Consider the following 25,982-nt stretch of genomic DNA (forward strand, 5'->3'; position numbering starts at 1 on the left):
AAAAATTTGCATGTCTCTGGAGTGGACTGAAGAAAAAGTTATCATATGAGATTTATTGACCCAATTTAAATGGTAATAAATATATTGTCATTTTCATGTTGTTCATATTGACATAATAGTAATATACTTCACACAGGTCTCTATATGCTTGCTCAAGTTAACTTCAATTCCAGTTCATTTCTTTGCTTTTGTGTGTATCTTTCATATATATATATACATGTATATATGTGTATATGTGTATATATATATATATATATACATACACACACACTGTAGACTTAAACTTCTGTAATAGAAAAACAATTTCCTCAAGTCGTATTTGTTCTGTTCCTTATCTCTTTGCATATTTAAAAAGCAATGGATATTACTTCCTTGCCTTCAACCTTGGATAGGCCTTCATTTGAGACAATTTTGCTTAGATTTTTAAGGCTTTACATTTGACTTACCTTTTTTCATATAAAGTATTTTGGAGTAAAAACAGCATCTCTCTGAAACATAGTTGAAGAATGCCTAATAAAGTTTGGAATTATTAAGTGGATATTTTATTGAATTAATCCATTGAAAAGTGACTGTAGCTTTTGCTTCCAGAAAGAGGAGTAGAAGAAATGTTCCCTGTTCCTTCTGCTAAGTACTACTAAAAACTCTGGACATTATATATAAAACAAGAAGACTCTGAAAGTTAGAGAGAAGAAGAAAACTGTCTAGTGACCTCAGGACCCAAGGATCAACACTAAAGTTAATTCCCTAGGTTTTCTGTTTGCTTTATCTAGTACAGACTGGGTGTAGGAGAGGCCAGCAAGTGCAGAAATGCTAATTGGCCCAGACAGAGCACCAAGAAAAGCCTATTTTCTTTCAGTGATGGACCAGAAAAAGGGTGACCTAGGAATACAGAAAACTTTTAATCAATGACTGTTTTTGTAGCCAAACACCACAGGAAAAACAACAACAACAACAACAACAACAACAACATAGTCCTACCATCATCCCCTCCAAAAGAGCTGACATGAGGAGACTAGGCGTTAACCCCTGTCTGGTGATAATAGGATGCCCCAACTCCTCCTAGAGTTTGTGTCAAAGAATTCTGAGTGGGGAGCCAGGCCTTTCATTCCCACTGGATGCTAACATGTCTGTCTCTCACAATCCCCTGCATGATGTCAGTGGAGACCATGTAAGCAGCATAGACTTCCACTTTCAGCAGTAGTAATAAGGTGCCCAACCCTTTTCTGCTGGGTTGGTATCAGAGGTAGCCCAATGGAGAGCCAGTGGTTTCACCATTATCTCGGAGAAAAACCACCTTATACCACTCCCTGATAGTGAAGGCCATGTGGGGAACAGGAGGAGGCACCCTTGCCCCTTCTAGCCAGCTTGGGATCAGTGAAGGTCTAATGGTAAGTTTGAACTCCCCACACCAGCCATCATTAATGAGAAACACTTCCACCACCTTACCAGCCCCTCATGTCCACAGAGGTTGAGTGGGGAACCTGGACTTCTACCTGCATCAGATGGTGAGGCATCATCCCACTTAGCCTACCAGAGTAGTATCAGAGGAGACTTAATAAAACATAAGGTTTAAATAAAAGCTAGACTCATAACATAAAACTCTAAAGTCCAGATTTCTAGAGAAAAATCACATGTAATACGAAGAACCAGAAGGGGATATCAACTTGAATGAGAAAAGACAAATACCAATGCTGAGGTGACATAGATGTTAGAATTATTTAGATAAGGATTGTAAAGCAACTATCATAATAATGCTTCAATGAGTATTTGTGAACATTCTTTGAACAAATAAAAAAAATAGAAAGCATCACAAAAAAAAAAAAAAGAAATAGAAATTTTAAAGAAGAACATAATAGAAAGCTTAAAACTGAAAAATAGAATAACTGAAATAAAAAAAACTCAACAGCAAAGTGGAAAGGACAAAAGAAAGAATCACTGAATTTGGAGATAGAATAGAAATTTTTGTCAAATGACCTAAACCTACAGATTCAAGAAGCTGAAGGAATCACAGAAATATATAAACCCAAAGAAATTCACACCAATTCACAAAACTAGATACAAGAAAAAGAAAATTTGGAAAGCAGTGAGAGAGAAACAACATCTTAACCATAGGGGAACAGTAATTAAAATGACAGTAGATTTCTCATCAGAAACCATGGAGGCTGAAAGAACTGGTACACATGTTTTTTTCAAGTGCTAGAAAGAAAGAAACAAAGATGAAAAGAAAAAAGCCAATCCAGAATTCTATAGCCAATGAGACTATCCTTAGGAATGAGCAAGACATTCTCAAGTGAAGGAAGACTGAAGAAATTTTTCACCAGTGCATCTACCTTAACAGATTGACCGAAGGAAGTTCTCTAACAGAAAATAGAAAGAATTTTGTAACATGAGGAAGGAGGAAAAAAACAATAGAAAGGATAAAAATAAGACTTTCTCCTCTTGAGTTTTTAACATTATGTTTGACAGTTGAAGTAAAAATTTTAACAATGTCTGATGTGGTTCTCAATGTATGCAGAGAAATATATAAGACAATTATAAAAATTTTGGGATGTAAAGGGAGGTGAGGATCTTATACTTTACTTGAGAGAGAAAGCATGTAAACTGCAGACTGTGATAAGTAATGTATATATAATGTAATATAAAAAGCAACCATTTAAAAAACTATATGAAGAGATACACTCAAAAACTGTTTTGATAAATAAAAGTGGAAATATAAGGTAACGTTTCAGTAACCCACAGGAAGTCATGAAAAGACAGAAACACAAAACGGAGGGAACAAATAGAAAACAAAAAATAGAAAGGTAGAATTAATCCCTAATGTGTATAATAATTACATGAAATGTAAGACAGAGATTTGAAAAACGTTTTAAAAAACATGACAATAAAAGGATTAAAAATATACATTATGGTTGAAGATATATGCCAAAATTAATAAAAAGAAAGTAGGGGTGCTACATTAATATCCTGTAAAGTATACTTTGGAGCAAAGAAAATTACCATGGACAGAGTGGGACATTATATAGAGATAAAAAGGGTCCATTCAACAATAAGACATAGCAATGCTAAAGTTGTATGCACCAAATAATAGCATCACAATATGTGAAGCAAAAACTAATATAATAGAAGAGGGTAATACACAACTCTAATTATAACTGGAGACTTCACCTCTTTCTCAGATGGAACAATTAAACAGATGGAACAATTAAATAGAAACCAGCAAGGATATAGACGGACTCAACATATCATCCAATAGGATATAATTGACATTTATAGACTATTCCACCTAACAATAACAGAATGCACATCCACCTCAAGTGTTGGTGGAATATATGACAAGATAGACCATTTCATGGGCCATAGAACAAACCTTAACAAATTTAAAATAATTCAAATCATGCAGAATGAGTTCTTTGACTACAATAAAATCAAACTAGAAATTGGTAAGAGAGAGAACAGGAACAGCTCCAACAGTTGGAAACTAAACAGCATACTTCTAAACAATCTGAAGGACAAAGAAAGTTTCAAGAGAAAAACAAAACCAAAACAAAACAACATTGAACTGAATAAAAGTGAAAATGCAGCATATTAACATTTGAGGGATGTAGCCAAAGCAATGCTGAGAGGGAAATTTGTAGCACTAAATGTTTGTTAGTAAAAAGGAGAAGTCTCAAGTCAATAATAAGCTTCCATCTCAAGAAATAAGAGCAAAGTAAACCCAGAGAAAACAAAACTATGGGAATAATAAAAAGCAGAAATCAGTGAATTGGAAATTGAAAAATGTTAGAGAAAATAATTGAAACAAAAAGTCAGTTCTTTGAAAAGATAATAAAATTGACAAACCTCTAGCTAGACTTACAAAAAAAGTGCAGGAGAGAGAGAGAGCGAGCAAGAGAGAGAGAAGAGATAGACATAATCAGGAATAAAACAAGGCATATCACTATAGACTCCATATCAAAATGATAATAAAGAAATACTAAGAATAATTCTATACATATAAATTTGACAACTTAGATAAAATGGATGAATTCTTCAAAGATCACAAACTGTCACAGCCCATTCAATATTAAATTGATAATATGAATAGGCCCATAATTATTAAGGAAATAAAGTGAGTAACTTAAAGACTTCTTCCCCCAAAGAAATCTCTAGGCCCAAATGGTTTCACTGGAGAATTCTACCAAATATTTAAAGAATAATTAACACCAATCTCTTCTGGAAAATAGAAGAGGAATGAACACTTCCCAATTCATTTTAGGGGCTTGCATTACCCTGGTACTAAACCAAAAAAAAAAAAAAAAAAAATAGTACCAAAAAAAGAGAGAAAACTACAAACTAATATTTTTCCTTAGTAAAATACTAGCAAATAGAATATGAAAAGAATATAATACTATAACCAAGTAAAGTTTATCCCAGTGATGGGAGGCTCATTCATTGTCCCAAAATCAGTTGATGTACTTGATTATATTAAAAGGATAAAAAATCAAAATCAGATGATTTTATTATTTTTTTCAGAAAAGACACTTATTTTATATATATATACCCACATATGTATCTATCTATATCTATATCTATATTTATATCTAATCTCAGAAAACTAGGAATAGGGAGGAACTTCCTTACCTGAAAAAGAACATCAATAAAACAATAACATCATATTAAGTAGTAAAAGACTGAATGCTTTCCCTCTATGGTCAAAAATGTGACAAGAATGTCTTCATTTATTCCTCCTATTAAACATAGTACTGAAAATTCTTGCAATAAGGTAAGAAACTAAAAGGCATATGGATAAGAAAGGAATAAATAAAACTCTGCCAGTTTGCAGATGACACAGTGGTCTAAATTGAAAAAATCCAAGAAATCTACAAAACAAACAAACAAAAAACCCAACCCCTCCAAAAACCAAAACAAACAAACAAAAAAAACCCTCCTGGAACTAAGAAGTTAATTACATACAGAAATCTGTTGCATTTCTATCTATGAACAGTGAACATGTGGAAGCCCAAATTGGTATATGGGTTAATGCAATTCCTATCGAAGTCTCAACAAGACTTTTTGTAGACATAGACAAAATTGTTCTAAAATTTATATGAAAATGCAAAGGAAGTAGAAGAGATAAAACAGTTTTGAAAAAAGAGAGTGGGAGGAATCACTCTACCCAATTTAAAGCCTTGGTTTTGTTTTGTTTTTTGTTTTTTTTTAGCTGCTGTTTAATCAAGATACTGTCATATTTGCAGAGAGAGGCATGTAGATTAATGAAGCAAAGGGAACTGCAGAACTAGTCCCACACAAGGACACCCAAACGATTTTGGACAAATGTGTAAAAACAACTCAGTAGAGAAAGGATAGTCTTTTCAGCAAATGGTGCTGGAGCATTTGGACGTATATAGGCAAAATTATGAACTTTAACTTCAACCTCACACCTTACACAAAAATCAATTCAACATTGATCACAGATTTCAATGTAAACCATAAAACTATACAACTTTTTGAAGAAAAAATAGGAGAAAACCTTTGGAAAGTAGGTCTTTGTAAAGCATTGTTAGACATGACATAAAAGCATGATCTGTAAAAGAAAAATTGATTAAGTTGGGCTTTTTCAAATTTAAGAAGTTTTGTTCTATGAAAGATCCCTGGTAAGAGGAACAGAAAAGCCACAGATCTGGAGAAAACATGGGTGCATCGCATATCTGACAAAAGACCGCTATCTGTGGTATTATAAAGAAGCAGCAAAACCCAGTATTAAAAAACAACCAACCCAAATGAGTAAAATACACGATGATATAGTTCCTTAAAGAGGATTTAGATGGCAAATCAATACATTTGGCAAATAAAAGATGTTCAGTATGACTAGCAATTAAGGAATTGCAAACTAAGACCAAACTGAGCTATCACTATATGCCCATGAGAACCACTAAAATGGAAAATAGTGAGAATCCCAAACAGCAGTGGAGATGCTGAGAAACCAGGGCTCTCACACGTTGTTGGTTGGGCTGGAAAATAGGGACAGTCACACTAGGAAACTGTGGGGCAGTTTCTTAAAAAAACTAAGCATACACTTACCCTATGACTTAGTAATCACACCCTTGGGCATTTATCCCACAGAAACGAAAACTTATAATCACACGAAAACCTTGGAAAAAATGTTTTGAGTAGCTTTATTTGTAGTAGCCCAGAGTAGAAACAACCTGAATGTCCTACAGTAGGTGACTGGTTAAATCAACTGTGGCATAGCCTTACCATGGACCACTACCCACAAATAAAAGGAGCGAACTATTGATATGCACACAGCTTGGATGGGTCTTCAGGGCATTAAGTTTAATGAAAAAAAAAAATCTCAAAGGCGACATACTATATGATTCTATTTTTATAGCTCTTGAAATGACTATATAGAAATGGAGAAAAAATTAGTGGTTGCTAGGGGTTATGGATGTTTGGGGGAGGAAAATAAACATAACTTTTAAAGGAGCAGCACATTGATTGATTTGTGTGCTGCTCCTTTAAAAGTTATGTCTATTTTCGTCCCCCAAACATCAGTGTGATACAATACATTAATAAAAGAAAGAACAAGAACCATATGATCCTCTCAATAGATGCGGAAAAAGCATTTGACAAAGTACAGCATCCTTTCTTGATCAAAACTCTTCAGAGTATAGGGATAGAGGGTACATACCTCAATATCATAAAAGCCGTCTATGAAAAACCCACAGCGAATATCATTTTCAATGGGGAAAAACTGAGAGCTTGCCTCCTAAGGTCAGGAACATGGCAGGGATGTCCACTATCACCACTGCTATTCAACATAGTATTAGAAGTCCTAGCCACAGCAATCAGACAACAAAAAGAAATAAAAGGCATCCAGATCAGCAAAGAAGAAGTCAAACTCTCACTCTTTGCAGATGATATGATATTTTATGTGGAAAACCCCAAAGACTCCACCCCAAAACTGCTAGAACTCATACAGGAATTCAGTAAAGTGGCAGGATATGAAATCAATGCACAGAAATCAGTGGCATTTCTATACACCAACAACAAGACAGAAGTAAGAGAAATTAAGGAGTCGATCCCATTTACAACTGTAGCCCAAACAATAAGATACCTAGGAGTAAATCTAACCAAAGAGACAAAGAATCTGTACTCAAAAAACTATAAAGTACTCATGAAAGAAATTGAGGAAGACACAAAGAAATAGAAAAACGTTCCATGTTCATGGATTGGAAGAACAAATATTGTGAAGATGTCAGTGCTACCTAGAGCAATCTACACATTTAATGCAATCCCTATCAAAATACCATCCACTTTTTTCAAAGAAATGGAACAAATCATCCTAAAATTTGTATGGAACCAGAAAAGACCCCGAATAGCCAGAGGAATTTTGAAAAAGAAAAGCAAAACTGGCGGCATCACAATTCCAGACTTCAAGCTCTATTACAAAGCTGTGATTGTCAAGACAGTATGGTACTGGCACAAAAACAGACACATAGATCAGTGGAACAGAACAGAAAGCCCAGAAATGGACCCTCAACTCTATGGTCAACTAATCTTCGACAAAGCAGGAAACAATGTCCAGTGGAAAAAAGACAGTCTCTTCAACAAATGGTGTTGGGAAATTGGACAGCCACATGCAGAAGAATGAAACTGGACCATTTCCTTACACCACACACAAAAATAGACTCCAAATGGTTGAAAGACCTCAGTGTGAGAGAGGAGTCCATCAAAGTCCTAAAGGAGAACACAGGCAGCAACCTCTTCGACCTCAGCTGCACCAACTTCTTCCTAGAAACATAGCCAAAGGCAAGGGAAGCAAGGGCAAAAATGAACTATTGGGACTTCATCAAGATAAAAAGCTTTTGCACAGCCAAAGAAACAGTCAACAAAATCAAAAGACAACCAACAGAATGGGAGAAGATATTTGCAAATGACGTATCAGATAAAGGGCTAGTATCCAAAATCTATAAAGAACTTACTAAACTCAACACCCAAAGAACAAATGATCCAATCAAGAAATGGGCAGAAGACATGAACAGACATTTTTCCAAAGAAGACATCCAAATGGCCAACAGACACATGAAAAAGTGCTCAACATTGCTCGGCATCAGGGAAATCCAAATCAAAACCTCAATGAGATACCACCTCACACCAGTCAGAATGGCTAAAATTAACAAGTCAGGAAATGACAGATGTTGGCAGGGATGTGGAGAAAGGGGAACCCTCCTACACTGTTGGTGGGAATGCAAGCTGGTGCAGCCGCTCTGGAAAACAGTATGGAGGTTCCTCAAAAAGTTGAAAATAGAGCTACCCTACGACCCAGCAATTGCACTACTGGGTATTTACCCCAAAGATACAAATGTAGGGATCTGAAGGGGTACATGCACCCCAATGTTTATAGCAGCAATGTCCACAATAGCCAAACTATGGAAAGAGCCAAGATGTCCATCAACAGATGAATGGATAAAGAAGATGTGATATATATATATATATATATATATATATATATATATATATACACAATGGAATATTATGCAGCCATCAAAAGGAATGAAATCTTGCCATTTGCAATGACATGGATGGAACTGGAGGGTATTATACTGAGCGAAATAAGTGAATCAGAGAAAGACATGTATCATATGATCTCACCGATATGAGGAATTCTTAATCTCAGGAAACAAACTGAGGGTTGCTGGAGTGGTGGGGGGTGGGAGGGATGGGGTGGCTGGGTGATAGACATCGGGGAGGGTATGTGCTATGGTGAGCGCTGTGAATTGTATAAGACTGTTCCTGTACCTCTGAAACAAATAATACATTATATGTTAAAAAAAAAGAAGATAGTAAGAAGGGTAAAATGAAGGGGGGGAAATCGGAGGGAAAGATGAACCATGAGAGACTATGGACTCTGAGAAACAAACTGAGGGTTCTAGAGGGGAGGGGGGTGGGAGGATGGGTTAGCCTGGTGATGGGTATTAAAGAGGGCACGTTCTGCATGGAGCACTGGGTGTTATTCGCAAACAATGAATCATGGAACACTACATCAAAAACTAATGATGTAATGTACGGTGATTAACATAACATAATAAAATTTTTTAAAAAAGGAGTAGCACAAAGGAGATCCTTATAGCTAGAATTGCTCTGTGTATTGGGCTGGTTCTTAGTCGAATGTACATATGTGATACAACACAGTGCTGTACACGCACATTGTACTCATGTCAGTTTCCTGGTTTTGAGCTTGTATCAGTTATGTGAGGCATTAATCATTGGGGGAAACTGGGTGGTGGGCACATGGGATTTCTCTGCTATCTTTGCAAATTCCTAGGAATCTATAATTGTTTCAAAATGAAAAGAAAAAAGATAAGTAAATACAACTTATTTAACTTTTCCTCAATGCCAACTTGATTTCCTTTTATTGACTCAAATGCTATAAAAACACAAAATCTACATTGTAGTCAATTTTTTTAAAAAAGACATAGTAATAAGAGAATATTCATTCAAGCTTTGGATTGAGGCAAAGATAATCAGAATAATTCAATTTAGTCCATTAGCAAATTCATAGCTATGAAGAATGTTTGGGCCTTTTACAAGACAGAATACATAGAGATTCTAGGCTCACTATTTTAAAATTTTCTTATACTTTCAAATGATCTCTGTTTTCACGATTGCTTAAACTTTAAAAGGACTAAATTCTAGAGTATTACCTCTGATCTACAATTGATGTAGGTCATCACTGAACATTGTTAGAATTATTTGGATTCCAGAGAATGCATGTGAATTAAAAATTTATGGGATGATAAATATATTAAATTTATGATATGATCCCTAGAAATTAAGCAAAAATTAATTTTAAAATGTCAACATCTATTGAAAACTTCCCATGTGTTATCATATTTAATTTCACTGTACTGAAACTGTGGCGTGGAGAGGTTAACTTGCTCAAATTTATATGTATCAAGCCATTAGTTTTGCATAATTGAAGAAAAAGGTTATCAAGAGTCTCTAAAATGAGACTATCTAAACTAGTTTATTGCTATAGCCATAAAATTCTGGTGTTGGGTTTCTGAACCCAGGCAGGCTGATTCTAGAGCTTGCTCTCTTAATCACTCTACAGTATTACTTCTTTTAAGAATCCTATATAGAAGTACTTTTTTCCCCCTGAATTTCAGTTTCCAAACAATTGCTTCTCACATTTAGAAGTCAGGATTGCTACTTAGTTTCTATGGTGATGTGTAGATTTTCTGAATATTGCCACGTTTTTGTTTTGCTGCTGGGAGTTTGCATCATTCATTCATCTATTTATTCATTTCATTCCATTTTTTACCATTTCATTCAATTCCTTAATGGTTGGGGTCAGGAAAGAGGCAGCCTGAGACAGGAAAGTGATGGTTGTGGAAGGGGAAAATGTAGAATTTAGATTCTCCTTTGGCCTGAGACTAAGGTCAGTGACAAATGAAACAATGAAATACTCAGCAAAAAGTATGAAGAAACCTATGTGAATTTTATTTTGCAAATTGAAGATACACCCAGAACTTTTGATTGAAAAGTCACAGCAAGTTCATGTTTCTTACAGTGAGAGATTGTAGCCCGGTTGCTTTGGGACATTTAATGTATGGTTTTTTTGTACCTTCTTGTAAGTAAGCAACTGGCCGTTCTCTACCATAATTGAAAAAAATTAGGTTATGAGGAGTCAACATAAAGTGAACCTATAATAGATTCATATATTATCTTTAAGGCAGAAATGTAGATGCACAATTTATTATTACAGGCTGCTATTTTGGAATTGAGTGATCAAGATACTCGTTAGCTCAGGTGAGTTAATGGAATTCATTCAAGGTCCATAGGCAGAACACACATCAGTGAAAGAGGATTTTGAGCATATATTTACTCTTAGACTCAGTCTACCATAGTTCTTCCAACTGTTTCAGTATAGCTTTAATACCATAGATGACATTCATCTTTTCATGGAATTTATTTTGAATACCGTAATATGAAAATTAATAGGTGTTCAAAATTCTCTTCCTTGTCTTCCTTAAGAACACAGATAAATTACTGTGTTTTGTTTTTTTTTTTTTTGTGGCACATTTTGCAACTTAAATTTCATAGCATTGGATGTATTTCCAAGGTGCCCTTTGATTTATTTTTTTAAAATGTTGATAGTACTTTTTATCTCCTATTTTCAAAACTGGTCAGCCCAACATCACCTGGGTATAATGATGCTGTTTGTGATTTTCCAGGAACCAGGTAAGTGAATTCCCAGTCTAGACATGAGTTTCAAGTCATTTTTGCTGACTGCTGCCTCTCTATAGCACCTTACGGTACCTGTCACTGGAGACCCCGGAGAAGTGACAGGGTGTTATCTCGGGAGCATGTGCTGTGGTGTGCAATCTGTCGGGGAACATGAGGATTTAAAATCCACCAAATACCAGGCATCGCTCTTGCTTTAATTACAAGTGTTCTTTGTGTATTTATATCCATGTATGGCTTCTTTCTTGGGTTGTAAGTACAGATCCTTAAGAATTCTGGTGGTGCGTTTCCTAAGGTATTCACTTTATTTAATAATTCAATAAATTGATAAATTAAATAACTTAATTATTTAATAAATATTTATTTAATAATTCCAAACAAATGTTAAAAAGTCTAAAATAGCCAATTAATTCTGCCTTTCCTTGTGGTCCTGTTCAGGATGCAGCGTCGTTCAGAGTGGTGCTCTTTGTTGTTTTCTCTATAATACAGTAGTTTCTTAACCATTTCTCGCATCTCAGACTTTTTTTTTATGATTTGATAAAGCTGCCTTCAAAATTCCCATTCTCTCCCAAGCTCTTTCTCTCTCTCTTTCTACACACACACACACACACACACACACAAGCATTAACACACATGCGCATGGATGCACATACATACACAAAGTTTTGCATTCAATTTCAGGTGTTTCATAAGCCCTCTGAATTGCAGGTTTAGTATTTCTGTATTGAGAACCTAGAATTTTTGTTGTTGAAAGTGACATGCTCCCCACTTGCATTATTATTAACAGCATTCTGTCTTCCCCATGTTACTGTTAGCAGTCCCTGAGCGGCAGAGAGACGAGCTTTCTCATCAGTGAAGAACCAGCGGTAAGCAGCCATCAGCACTGTACTTTCCTGCACGGACACAAATGGGGTATTATTTTGTAGTCAGAGAGGGTGATGCTCTCTTTCCCAGGTCAGTTGTTTTTCACATCCTTATACGTGATAGTCGAGAATTTATTACTTTGGAAAAAAAATCAGTTTCTTATGGGGAAAAAAGTAACAACAAACATATTAACGAGAAGTACACAGAAAGCATAACTATTTGCTTGCATTTTAATTTCTCAGTTTTACAAATGAGAAAAAAATGAAGGGTCTGAGAGGTTTAATGACTTCACCAAAATTATCCAGATGTTGAAGAGGCAGATCCTGGAGTAGAACTCGAGTTTCTGAATCGTGGTTTAGTATTCTTTCTTCATCTCTTCAATCCTTTTACCTGTTAAGTACATGCCTGAGAATAATCATGAAGTACAGTTTATTTAAAAATCAAATTTGAATATCAATTAAGAGGTTAGTAAAGGGATTTAAAATTTTTCACTTATTGCTTAGTAAAAAAAATGATGCTAGAAATAGAGTTATATTCTTATACCGACAATTTTAATGGGTGATGTTTTGCTTTTTGTTAGCATACTGATCTATAATGTTCCAGAATGAAGGATGTGGGGTTCATCAAATTATAATTGAAACTTTGTTGGTTCTTTTTTTTTTTTTGATCATGTAAAACATTTATATGATTCCAAAGTTGAAAGACATAGATCAAATAAAGTTTAATGGAGCCTAAAGCTTATGCTATTTTAGTATCACTCTTTAAGAAGAATAATGGAACAATAATTTACTTTAAAAAAATTTACAAAAGATTTAACCATGAGAACATATTGTTAGAGTGTCCTTCTAAATCCTTGGAGGGGCTGATGCAAGCAAGAAGCCCTGAAGCTTTGCCTTTATTAGCTTGAAGGTAAATCTATCTGAGGATGAAACTATGAAATGAAACATTTTCCAAGAAAATTTTCTTCTTTGTTTTTCCTCTTAATCCTCTGTAGTAATCATTTTTACTTGGTTTATCCTTTTATCCTGTTAACGTATCCCTTAACAGTACATAAAATTTCTTACACCCCAAACTCGAGTATGGGGTGTGTGTGTGTGTGTGTGTGTATACATACATATGTATATTTATATTCCTCCTGCCTCTTACACTATACTGTATGTACTGGTCTGTTCCTTGGTTTTTACTTAACATAACCCGAGTTCATGCAATATTGTATATAGATTTCATTCCTATTCATTTGTATGTTGCATAATATTACATTGTGGAGGTTTAGCATGGTGTATTCATTCAGTTCCTTTATTGATGCACATTTGAGTTGTTTTTAATCTTTTGTTATTACAAATATTATTATAATAAATACCCTTGGGAGTCAGTCTTAATAATATTTTGGCCAGTGTTAAATAAGATTTCTGTATAAAAGAATAAACATATATGTAATTTTGCCACATATTGCCAAATTCCCCTCTGTTTTGCATTTCTAATAAGTGTACAAGAATGCCTGTATGCCCACAGCCTCATCAATAGCATGTTGTCAGGAAGTTTAGATTTTTGCCTATCTGAGGTGAGATAACTAGTGGCTGTTGGGAGCTCTATCAGTTAGCTGTATCTTAGTGTGGTTTAAATCTGCCTTTCTCTCAATATGAGTGGGACATTCATCTTTTCCTATGTTGATGGTCATTTTAATTTATTTTTCTGGATAACTCTGTTCATTTATTTTGTCTATTTTCCTGTCAAACTGTTAGGTATTTCTTTTTTCTCTTGATTTTTTTTGGAGCTGTTTACATATTTATTGTTATCCCCCTGCCTGTTATATGAGTTGTAAGTAATTTCCCCATTATGTCATATGCTCATAATTAAAATTCTAGATTCCAGATGATTTGAAAATGATTTATGATAGTTCATTTTTTATGATGACTAGTGTCTTTGGTTAAACAGTAAGCTGTGAAAATTAAATAGTAAGCTTCTTTTTCAAATAAACTTTTTATTTGAGTATAGTTTTAGATTTACGATTTATTATGGATACAGTACATAAAATTTCTTATACCCCATTTCCATTTTCCCCTGTTATTAACATCTTGCATTAGTATGGTAAAATTAATGAACTAATATTGATACATTATTATTAACTGAAGCCCATACTTTATTTGGATTTCCTTAGTTTTTCCCTAATGTCCTTTTTATATTTCAGGATCCCATCTAGGATACTACATTGCATTTATTTATTTTTAAGTTTTTATTTTAATTCTAGTAGAGTTAACATACAGTGTTATATCAGTTTCAGGTGTATAGTATAGTGATTCAGCCCTTCCATACATCACGCGGTACTCATCACGACAAGCACACTCCTTAATCCCCAGCAGCTATTTCATCCATCCCTCCACCTCCTCCCCTCGGTGACCATCCGTTTGTTCTCTGTAGTTAAGAATCCGATTCTTGGTTTGTTTGTTTTGTTTCTTAAATTCTGTGTATGAGTGAGATCATATATATTTGTCTTTCTCTGACTGACTTACTTTGCTTAGCATTATACTCTGTAGCTCCATTCAGGTCATTGCCAAATGGCACAATTTCATTCTTTTTTTATGGCTGAATAATATTCCAGTGTGTATATATGCTATATCTTCTTTATCCATTCATCAATTGATGGGCACTTAAGCTGCTTCTGTTATCTTGGCTATTGTAAATAATGCTGCTATAAAAATAGGGTGCCATGTATCCCTTTGAATTAGTGTTTTTCTGTTCTTTGGGAAAATACTTAGTAGTGTGATTACTGGATGGTAGGGTAGTTCTATTTTTAACTTCTTGAGGAACCTCCATACTATTTTCTACAGCAGCTGCACCAGTTTGCATTCCCACCAACAGGGCATGAGGGTTCTTTTTTTCTCCACATCCTCCCCAACACCTGCTGTTTCTTGTGTTGTTGATTTTAGCCATTCTGACAGGTGTGAGATGATATCTCGTTGTAGTTTTGATTTGCATTTCCCTGATAGTAAGTGATGATGAACATCTTTTCATGTGTCTGTTGGCCATCTGGATGTCTTCTTTGGAGAAATGTCTGTTCATGTTTTCTGCCCATTTTTAATTAAATATCTGTTTTTTGAGTTGTTTCAGTTTTGTTTTGTTTCTTAAAGATTTTATTTATTTGTTTGACAGAGAGAGACACAGCGAGAGAGGGAACACAAGCAGGGGGAGTGGGAGAGGGAGAAACAGGCTTCCCGCTGAGCAGGGAGCCCGATGCAGGGCTTGACCCCAGGACCCTGGGATCATGACCTGAGCTGAAGGCAGTTGCTTAACCAACTGAGCCACCCAGGCGCCCCTTCAGTTCTTTATATATTTTGGATACTAACCCTTTATCAGATATGTCATTTGCAAATATCTTCTCCTATTCTATATGTTGCCTTTTATTTTTGTTGATTGTTTCCTTCACTGTGCAGAAGTGTTTTATTTTGATGTAGTCCTAATTTACTTTTGCTTTTGTTTCCTTTGCCCTATGAGACTTATCTAGAAAAAAGTTGCTACAGCGATGTCAAAGGGGTTACTTCCTGTGTTCTCTTCTAGGATTTCTCATATTTAGGTCTTTAATCCATTTTGAATTTATTTTTTACTACACTGCATTTAGTAGGATGTCTCCTCTGGGCTGTGACAGTTTCTTATACTTTTTGTGTTTCTGATGACCTTCACAGTGTTGAGAAGTACTGATTAGGTATTTTGTAGGCTGTCCTTCAATTAGGATTTTTCTGATGTTTTTCTCATGATTAGACTGGGATAAATATGTTTTGGGGGGGAAAACAATGGAAGTTAAGGGATATTTTCATCACATTATATCAAGGGTATGTCCTGTCAACATGACTTACCATTCTTAATGTTAACTTTGATTGTCTGGCTTGAAGTAGTGTTTGTCAGTTTGCTCTGCTATTAAGTTATTCTTTCTCTTCTCCCTTTCTATACTATATACTTTGGAAGAAAGTCAATCTGTGAAGCCTACACTTAAGGACTGGGGGGTTGTGCTTCAATGAATGAATTATTTAGAATTCTTCTGTATGGGAAATTTATCTCTTATTCATTCATTTATTCATTCATTCATTTATATCAGGATGGACTCATGGATATTTATTTTCTATTTTGTGTTATAAATCCAGTACTGTTTTATTTATTTCGCTGCTCAAATTGTTGTAGCTGTGGCTATTGGGAACTTTCTTGATTGACCTATATCCTTTTGACATACGCCTATTAATTTTGTTTTGCTTTGTTTCTAGCATTTACTTACTTTGTGGCACTGCAAAGTGCTCTAAGCTCATTTTATACTTTCCCTGTTATCAGTCCTGGGATCAACCATTTCTCCGGGGAAATTTCCTTTTAATGTCCCAAAAATATCACAAAAGAAGAATCTGTATCATTCAGGGTCCTATTAGCCATACTCGGAGTAGGATAATTTGGGAGGTCTTCATGAAAACCTTTTACAAATATGGGGTGCTAGAGAATCCTGCTATGTATAGATCTAGTATCCGTGCATCTTTTATCATTGATAGCACTGAAGGGAATAGAAAGAGAGCATCATGTACTGAAGACATTCTTGAAAGGCTCAGTGACCTTCAGTGGAGAGATACAGCCTTCCTGAAGCTAATGTTGGGAAGGAAGACACTCATTCTCTTCCTTCTCTATAATCACAGATGCCAGAAGTCTAGGAAGTTCTTTGATATCTACACCAGTCATCATCACAAGAAGAAGCTGGGTAGGGAGGGATAGAAAGGGGATCTGCTGGGATGAACCAAAGATATCCAGCAGAATATCATTGCACATATTTTCTTTTTGGGGAATAAAAAGAAACCCTGTGGTTCCTATCATTTTTATTATGATAGAACTTCAACATTAATGATTCTATAAATACAGAAGAATTAACATAATTTAACATTTCATTTGAAGTAGTCAACAGTGGATTTGATTGAGTAGCTAGCTAAGTGGCTACCTAAATTGCTAGAAGATACTAAAAGGACACTAAAGCCATTAAATGAAATTCAGGAAAATGGAGAAAACCGTACCTAAGAAAACTTGTCTTGGAGTGAGTACCATTTGTGTTTGGGGATATAATTTGAAAAGTACTTATAGGTTAAAGAGAGAGGAATGGGAATTGGAAAGTCATAGTAGAGGCATGCTTTAGGAACAACAAACAGGACAGATTCTGAAGGGATGTGGGTCTTTAACCTCAGGGATGATATTCCAGATATTTAACAACTTATATGGTACAGAAGCTACCTTTAAATAAGTAGACCAGAACCAATCAGTATAAGTGTAGCATAGTATTTATAATTGATCTATGTATAAATGTAGATATGATTACTACAGAGCCCAGATATTTTAATTCACTGTCCTGGTGATCTCATGTAGTTTCATGGCTTTAAATGCCACCAATATGCTGTCAACTCTCAAATTTAAGTTTCCAGTATAGACATCTCTCCTCAACTTAAGACTGAAATATCCAATAGCTTTCCCATTATATGCACTTGAGTATCAAAAGACATCTCAAGATTACTATGTCTAAAATGTAATTTTTTTCTTCCTCCATAAGAAAGCTCCCTGTTGAAGAGTTTCATATTCCAGCTACACATAGTCCAAACTTCTAGTTGTTCAGGCCAAAAACTTTAAAAAATTATCATCTTTATTATTTATACATTACATACAATGAGATGCACTATTTTAAGTGTATGGTTTGATGAGTTTTAATAAACCACAAAAATCAAGATACAGATTTCTATTACCTCAAAAGTATCCTTTTGCTGTTTCACCTCTGCTCTAGACACAATGATTTGGTTTTTTGTTTCTAGAGTGGTATGTGAATAGAATCAGACTCTATATACTATTTTGTGTCTGGCTTCTTTTGTTCAGCATAATGTTGCTGAGGTGTATCCAGAACTTCCAATGATACTGATAAATTGTATCTTATTGAACATATCTGTAGCTTTTTATTCAATTTATTTTGTTTTATTGATAAGTAGTATTTCATTGTAAGGATATGCCAAAATTTGTTTATCCATTCACCTGTTTTTGGGGTTTTTTTTAGATTTTATTTATTTATTTGAGAGAGAGAGAGAGCACGAGAGAGCATGAGCGGGGGAGGGACAGAAGGAGAAGCAGACTCCCTGCTTAGTATGGAGCCCAACTTGGGGCTTGATCCCAGGACCCTGGGATCATGACCTGAGCCGAAGGCAGGCACTTAACCAACTGAGCCACCCAGCTGCCCCCTCATTCACCTGTTGATGGATATTCATATTGTTTTCAATTTGGGGACCATTATAAATGAAGCTGTTATGAACATTCATGTACGACATACATAATTTGTATAGACATATATTTTAATTAATCTTGGTTCATTTCTTAGGAGTAAAACTTCTGGGTCTTATGAAAGAATATGTATAAATTTATAGAAATTGCTGAACTCTTTGTAAAAGTGGTTCTGCCATTTTTCTTTCCTACCGGTAATGTATGAGAGTTCTAGTTGTTCTGTACCCTCACCAGCACTTAATATTGTTAGCTTTTTAATTTTAGTAATCTAATGGAAGATAGTGGTATCGTATGATTTCAATTCTCATTTCCCTGAAAAATAATGAAGTTACACATCTTTTCATGGGCTTATTGTCCATTCATATATCTTCTCTGTGAACTATCCTTTCAAATCTTTTGTATATTTTTATTTTTATTTTTATTTTTTATTTTTATTTTTTTTAAAGATTTTATTTATTTATTTGACAGAGAGAGAGATAGCGAGAGCAGGAACACAAGCAGGGGGAGTGGGAGAGGGAGAAGCAGGCTTCCTGCCGAGCAGGGAGCCCGATGTGGGACTCGATCCCAGGACCCTGGGATCATGACCTGAGCCAAAGGCAGACGCTTAACGACTGAGCCACCCAGGCGCCCTTTTGTGTATTTTTAAAAGTCAAGTTAACTTCCTGTTGACTTGGAAGAGTTGTTTATGTACTCTGTACGCAAGACCTTTGTCAGCTGTTTTCATGCAAGTATTTTCCCCCAGTCTGTGACTTTACTTAAAATATTTTAACAAAATTTTGAAGGATTTGGAGTTTAATTTCTCATCTTTTTCTTTTATGATCCATGCTTTCTGTGTTCTATCTAAGAAATATTTGTTTATACCAAAGTAAGAGAGATTTTCTCAGATTTTCCTATTTTATAGTTTTAACTTTTACTTTTGGCCTGTGATCTATTTGGAGGTAACTTTTGTAGATGCCTTGTGGTGAGGATTGAAGTTTATTTTTAATATAAATACAGCACTATCTGTTCAAATGACTATCCTTTTCTCATAAATTACACTGGGACTTCAGTGGAAAATCAGTAGGCTGTGTATACGTGAGTTTACTTCTAAACTCTCTATTCTGTCCCATCATCTGTCTATTCTTATGCCAGTATTATACTGTCTTGTTTATTTCCACTTTAGAGTAAGTATTAACATCAGGCAGAGTGTTATTCCTACTTTGTTCTTCCTTATCAAAATTGTTCAGCTATTTTAGATTCTTTGCATTTCCATATACTTTTTAGTATCACCTTGATAATTTCTTTTTTTTTTTTTAAAGATTTTATTTATTTATTTGAGACAGAGAGAATGAGAGAGAGAGAGCACATGAGAGGGGGGAGGGGCAGAGGGAGAAGCAGACCCCCTGCCGAGCAGGGAGCCCGATGCGGGACTCGATCCCGGGACTCCAGGATCATGACCTGAGCCGAAGGCAGTCGCTTAACCAACTGAGCCACCCAGGCGCCCACACCTTGATAATTCCAAAAAAAAATTAAATCTTACTGGTATTTTGATTGGTATTGCATAGAGTTTTAGATACATTTTTTTTTAAAGATTTTATTTATTTATTTGACAAAGAGACAGTGAGAAAAGGAACACAAGCAGGGGCAGTGGGAGAGGGAGAAGCAGGCTTCCCGCCGAGCAGGGAGCCCGATGTAGGGCTCGATCCCAGGACCCTGGGATCATGACCTGAGCCGAAGGCAGACGCTTAATGACTGAGCCATCCAGGCACCCCGAGTTTTAGAGAAATTTGAGAAGAATCTATATCTTAATAATACTGATCTTTCAATACATGAACATGGAATATATCTCTTTATTTTGATCTTCTTTAATCCATCTCAGCAACATTTTCATTTTCAGTATATGTCTTGCACATCTATTGTTAAATTTGTTTATAGATGCTTTATATTTTTGATAATCTTATATTTTTTTTTCAATTTTCAACTAGACCTTTATATATATATATATATATAAATGCAAAGATTAAAGCATATGGAATATCCTAAAGCACCATACTCTGCCACATGAATAGTACGGGCACCAAGGCAGTAGAATGTCAGAAGACCCAGAGCTTTCACTATGTGCGGGTCATTCACAAAGGAAGTCAGACTGGCCTTGAGAGAAGTGAGGTTTCCATGTATGAAATAGAAACATACAGAAGGCTCTCTCCCACATTTTTTTAACCTCTTAATTTTAGGCTTATTCAACATGTGAGCATCCTTTTATGTGGTCTCAGTTAACAAAAAAAAGATGGTAGTAGTATTAGAAAATATTTACTCTAAGGTTTTTTTTTCTGTGTTAGTTGTTACAGTATTTAATATAACATATTCAGTATGTAATGCCTCACTAGAATGATATTCATTGTTATAAAATTCTAAGCCAGTCTGTTCTTTATTTAGAGTGCCATACACAGCATATTTGATACTTGATACTTGAAATAGTTAATTTTTTTAAATATAGCTCCCCTGCATGACAAAATATATTTCAGGCTTAATCGTGAAATGAGTAATAATGTTGGCCAAAAAATAAATACATCAGTGAACATTTTATATTATTGTATTTCATTTCATATATATTTACATATATACATTTTATATTATTGCATTTCATATATTATTGCATTTCATTTCATATATATATATATAGTCTTGCTAGTTAAAAAATAAAAATTAAAAGTAAATATGTTATTACAAAAAAGAATAATGAATATTTTAACATTATATTAGTTGAATTTTTGGAAAGAAGGGAGAAACCGTATTCCTGCATATTGGTCTGTTTCAGCAATGAATTGCAGTTCCTTTTTGGGGGCCTTCTGCAGATGTGCCATTGGTGTATTTAAAATTGAGCTTTGCATATTTATAGTTAATAGTGTATAGCCAAATTTGTCAAATATACTCATAGTTGATAAAAATAATATATTTTATTAATTTTAACTTCAAAAATTTCTCTCCTATGAAGCAACGGATATACAAATAGTTAGGAAAAGTCTTAAGCGTAAGGGTATTAAAGATTCATAAAATCCCATTTCACAGTAAATTCCTAAGAAATCATAATACTATGCATGTGTTCAATTTTATTATTTTATTTATTTATTTATTTGATAGAGAGAGCGAGAGAGCACAAGCAGGGGGAGCAGCAGAAGGAGAGGGAGAAGCGGGCTTCCTGCAGAGCAGGGAGCCTGATGCGGCGCTCGGTCCCAGAACCCTGGGATCATGATCTGAACTGAAGGCAGACACTTAACTGACTGAGCCACCCAGGTGCCCCACATGTCTTCAGTTTTAGAGATCTGTTCTATCTGCTTTCAGATGTCTTCACAGTGGAAAAAAAATTCCACTAGAAGGATCTTCACCAGAAAATTCATCCTAAATTCTGTTTGGAAAAAACTTCCAAAGTTTTTCTTCTGTGAAAAAATACCAAAACCAAAACAAAGAAAATGAATAAATGAGAGTGAACATTGACATTACTTGTCCCATTACTATAGAAGGAGTGTTGGGACACCTGGGTGGCTCAAACATCTGACTCTTGATTTCGTCTGGGGTCATAGTCTGAGGGACATGGGATTGAGCCCTGCGTTGGGCTCCGTGTTCAGTGGGGACTCTGCTTGGGATTCCCCCTCTCCCTCTCCCTCTGCCCCTCCCCTGCTTGTGCTCTCTTTCTCTCTCAAATAAATAAATAAATGAATAAAATCTTAAAAAAAAAAAAAAAAGGGAGTGTCTACTTCTTGGTGAAACTGATTGAGGAATTCAGACATTGAAATTTTGATTTTTCTTGCCATGTAAGACCGGAATCTTTTGTCCTTTTCCTAACATTCTTCTCATAAATTGGATTCTCTTTTTATGTGCAAACATCCATTTCCTTAAATTTTTTGCTACATGGTTAATTGTTCCTCTGTGATTTTTTTTTTAAAAGATTTTATTTATTTATTTGAGAGAGAGAGAATGAGAGAGAGCACATGAGAGGGGGGAGGGTCAGAGGGAGAAGCAGACTCCCTGCCGAGCAGGGAGACCGATGCGGGACTCAATCCAGGGATTCCAGGATCATGACCTGAGCCGAAGGCAGTCGCTTAACCAACTGAGCCACCCAGGCGCCCTCCTCTGTGATTTTTATGTGCTGGTCTTTGAGGAACAGTCTTAAAGCTTGGTGTTTCACTGTACATTCTTAAGGTCCATTGCAAGTATTTGCAAATACTTCTGTGTCTGATTAATCCATCTAATACTTCGAACTAGAAAAATAGAAAGGAAATTCCACATGGCTGTTATTGTATATTTTGAAGCTACAGTTTAAGCACAGGAATATGTAGACCACAGAGGCTGGGAATATGAAATGCACTCAAAGCAGTCTTCAAGGAAGTTAAACATATACTGTCAAAGCAAAGTCTGTTGCTGAATCCACAAGCGTCGGCATGTCCAGACATGGTCACACATAACTGGGGATTCTCTAAATTAACATCCATTTACTAAATTGAAACTTACATATACAATATTAAAACTCATCAGAAACTTAGCAATTGTTTAGGATTTAGATATATTTTTCAAGAAGGAATATTTTACCGATTTCGTAAGAATTTGCTAGTAGTTGACTTTTTGTTGTTTTTATTATTTTATTGGGTGAACACCAAGGGTGTGCAAGCCTTTTGTGTACCTAGCTGGTTATATGTCTTTATTACTGATAATTTGCTGATAATTAATAAGATTCTACCTGATAACATTAAATATACAGAGTACCCAGTGTTTGGCACAAAGACATTAAGATTTGGTAGCTACTGTTTAATTACTGTGGTTTTTGTTTAAATTTAGAACTTGTGTAGGGTCCACTCATTAATGGGTTTTATAGTTTGTAGATTGAGTATCTACATCCTTATCATCAAGGATTAATGTAGATTTAAATGTGAAATCGAAGTCTCAAGAGCAACTGGACTTTTTCTTGCTGAGAAAGTCAGAGCATTGAATGGCTTGTTGTATTGCAACTCCATGAATTATATTGATTTTCATTTGCTTACAGTATACGTTCCAGAATTGTCTATGGTATTGGACTTTCATGCCCTGCCTCATCTGTTGCCAATGATCTAGTAGCTGAGACAGCAATCTCTCAAGTGCTTCCTGCTAGAGCACGCTGAGTAGGGCCTGTGTTGGTGGTAGCTGGCCTATTGACATTCAAAAATGGCCAAGGAAGGGTGTGAGAAAAAAGAAATACATAGAGAAAGAGGAATGCAGATGAGTGATCAAGATTATATATAATGAGAGAAAGATACTATTAACAGCTCCTACTATGTGGCACCAATAATACAGGTTATCAACTCTATTCCTAGAGAAAGGACTCTAAAGTGTCTTCTTACAAATAAGTTAGATTAAATTTAATGAATTGAAATTACATAGAGAAAACTTTTTATGAAAAGTTTATAATATATGTATGTAATATATGTAATAATATAATATATGAAAATTTATTTTAATATTATGGTAATATTATGAAAAAGGCAAGAAAAATGCGTACGTTAAATATAATGATTTACTATATTAAAAAATTCAGTGCTTAGAGAAAGCCAGAAATAAATACATCAAATAGTTACTAAGGTAACAAGGAAATAGCAATGATTTTAAAAATACCTTTTCATTAGTTTCAGTGTTACCCATTTTTTAATAAAAAAGCAAATATAATTTAGCACATGATGGAAATATATAATAAAGTTATTAATTCAATAATTTTTATCTCTAGATCGTAATTTTATCTTTTTGTAATCAAGTCCTTTGGTGGTGATCTTGTAATATATTTAAAATCAAGTTTAAAAAATATTAACTGTTGAGTCAGTATGCTTTCAGACCAACTGCTGGTATTGATCCCATTGGTTTTTATATTGTGAAGATATCGTATGTATTGAAAGCTCCAGACTAACTTGGTATTAGATGTATTTATTGCAGAAGGCTTTTTAGGAATCATCTAGCTAACTTTTTAAACCCTGCGCTCTTAGCAGCTCTTAAATGTATGATACTTAGTTAATTCATGACCATAGGGCCAACTTAAGATTTTATTTATTTATTTGAGAGAGAGAGAGCACACACAAGCAGGGGAACAGGGCAGAGGGAGAGGGAGAAGCAGACTCCCCACTGAGAAGGAAGCCTGACGTGGGACTTGATCCTAGGACTCTGAGACCAGGGCCTGAGCTGAAGGCAGACGCTTAACCAACTGAGCCATCTAGGCACCCCATGGGCCAACTTATTCTATAGGCACAGTGGGTACTGTGCCTACTAGGCCCACGACACTTTTTGGAGTCCATGGAAAAGTTTTAATTTTAATTTCTTCTAAAATCAGAATTAAAGAAACAAAAAAAACCCCATAAATATAATTGTGTATATGAATATATATATACACACACACACATATATGTATATTCGTTTGTTTCTTTTTATTTTAAAAAATTTTTTAAAGAGTTTATTTATTTATTTGTCAGAGAGAGAGAGAGCAAGCACAAGCAGGGGGAGCAAAAGAGGGAGAGGGAGAAGCAGGCTCCCCACTGAACAGGGAACCCGATGCAGGGCTGGATCCTAGGACTCCAAGGTCGTACCTGAGCCAAAGACAGATGCTTAACCAGTTGAGCCACCCAGACTCCCCTCATTTATTTCTTTTTAAATTGAAAAAAAAATTTTTTTAATGGTGGAAGGAGCCCACAGAAAGCAAATAAGCCAGACAGAGCCCATGAAAGTTATAATGTGTTCCTGCATGACTTCTTAGTGCACAACTTTTTCCTTTCCCTTAATAATTCTATAAAGAATTTAGGAAAAACATCTGAGAATAACAGAACTTGTGGATCTCAAGAAAGATCCTAAGAAAATTAAAGTGCTAAGATGAAAAATGTCAGCCCAGCAGAAAAATGCAGTTTAAGATATGCTTTATGCTGGATACCTGGGTGGCTCAGGTCATGATCCCAGGGTCCTGGGATCGAGTCCCCGCATCAGGCTCCTTGCTCAGCGGGGAGCCTGCTTCTCCCTCTGCCTGCCACTCCCCCGCTTGTGCGCCCTCTCTCTCTCTTTCTCTGACAAATAAATAAATAAAATCTTTAAAAAATAAAAAAATAAACGGATTTTAAAAATAATAATAAAATAAAATAAAATATGCTTCATGCAGTCACCAGTATCCATCTTGTGTCTCTTGTGTTCTTAATCAACAGCAGTATTAACTCGACTATACATAGTTGGTCCTTGGTTTATATAGAGCAGCGAGGTTTCACTCCAGTACTCACCTCTGCTTAGATCTCTAGCTTATTTTAAGAAAACAACAGTTTCAGCAAAACTTTTTCCATGACAAGGACTAAAACTTTTTATTGGCAGTTTTATTAGAGTATTTATATTCCATTATATTATAAAATACACACAGCACTTGCCTTTGTGTGTCATTGTTTGATTTTCTTTCAGATATTATTGATTTTCCCAGATGTTTTAGGTCATTGCCTTGGTGTTTTAAAAATAACGGTCGTAGTGACTAAAGATTGAAGACAACTCAGCATTTAAATAACCAAATGTCTTTCCCTTTCTCTACCCCAGTATTTTGGGAGGCTATGAAATATTTTATGCTATTAGGTGAACTTTCCATACCATACAGT

General features: G+C 35.1%; 1 protein-coding gene across 1 annotated transcript in view; it reads left to right on the plus strand.

Moving 5' to 3' along the window:
* The window catches only part of ANO5 (anoctamin 5), a 110,162-nt gene that overhangs the window by 12,480 nt on the left and 71,700 nt on the right, over positions 1-25,982 (plus strand). The window contains exon 3 of the mRNA XM_032414322.1: positions 12,045-12,095. Within this exon, the coding sequence (XP_032270213.1) occupies positions 12,045-12,095 (51 nt within the window). The remainder of the gene's footprint in view (positions 1-12,044; positions 12,096-25,982) is intronic.

This window comes from Phoca vitulina, unplaced genomic scaffold (genome assembly GCF_004348235.1).
Source record: "Phoca vitulina isolate PV1807 unplaced genomic scaffold, GSC_HSeal_1.0 scaffold16, whole genome shotgun sequence".
Taxonomy (NCBI): domain Eukaryota; kingdom Metazoa; phylum Chordata; class Mammalia; order Carnivora; family Phocidae; genus Phoca; species Phoca vitulina.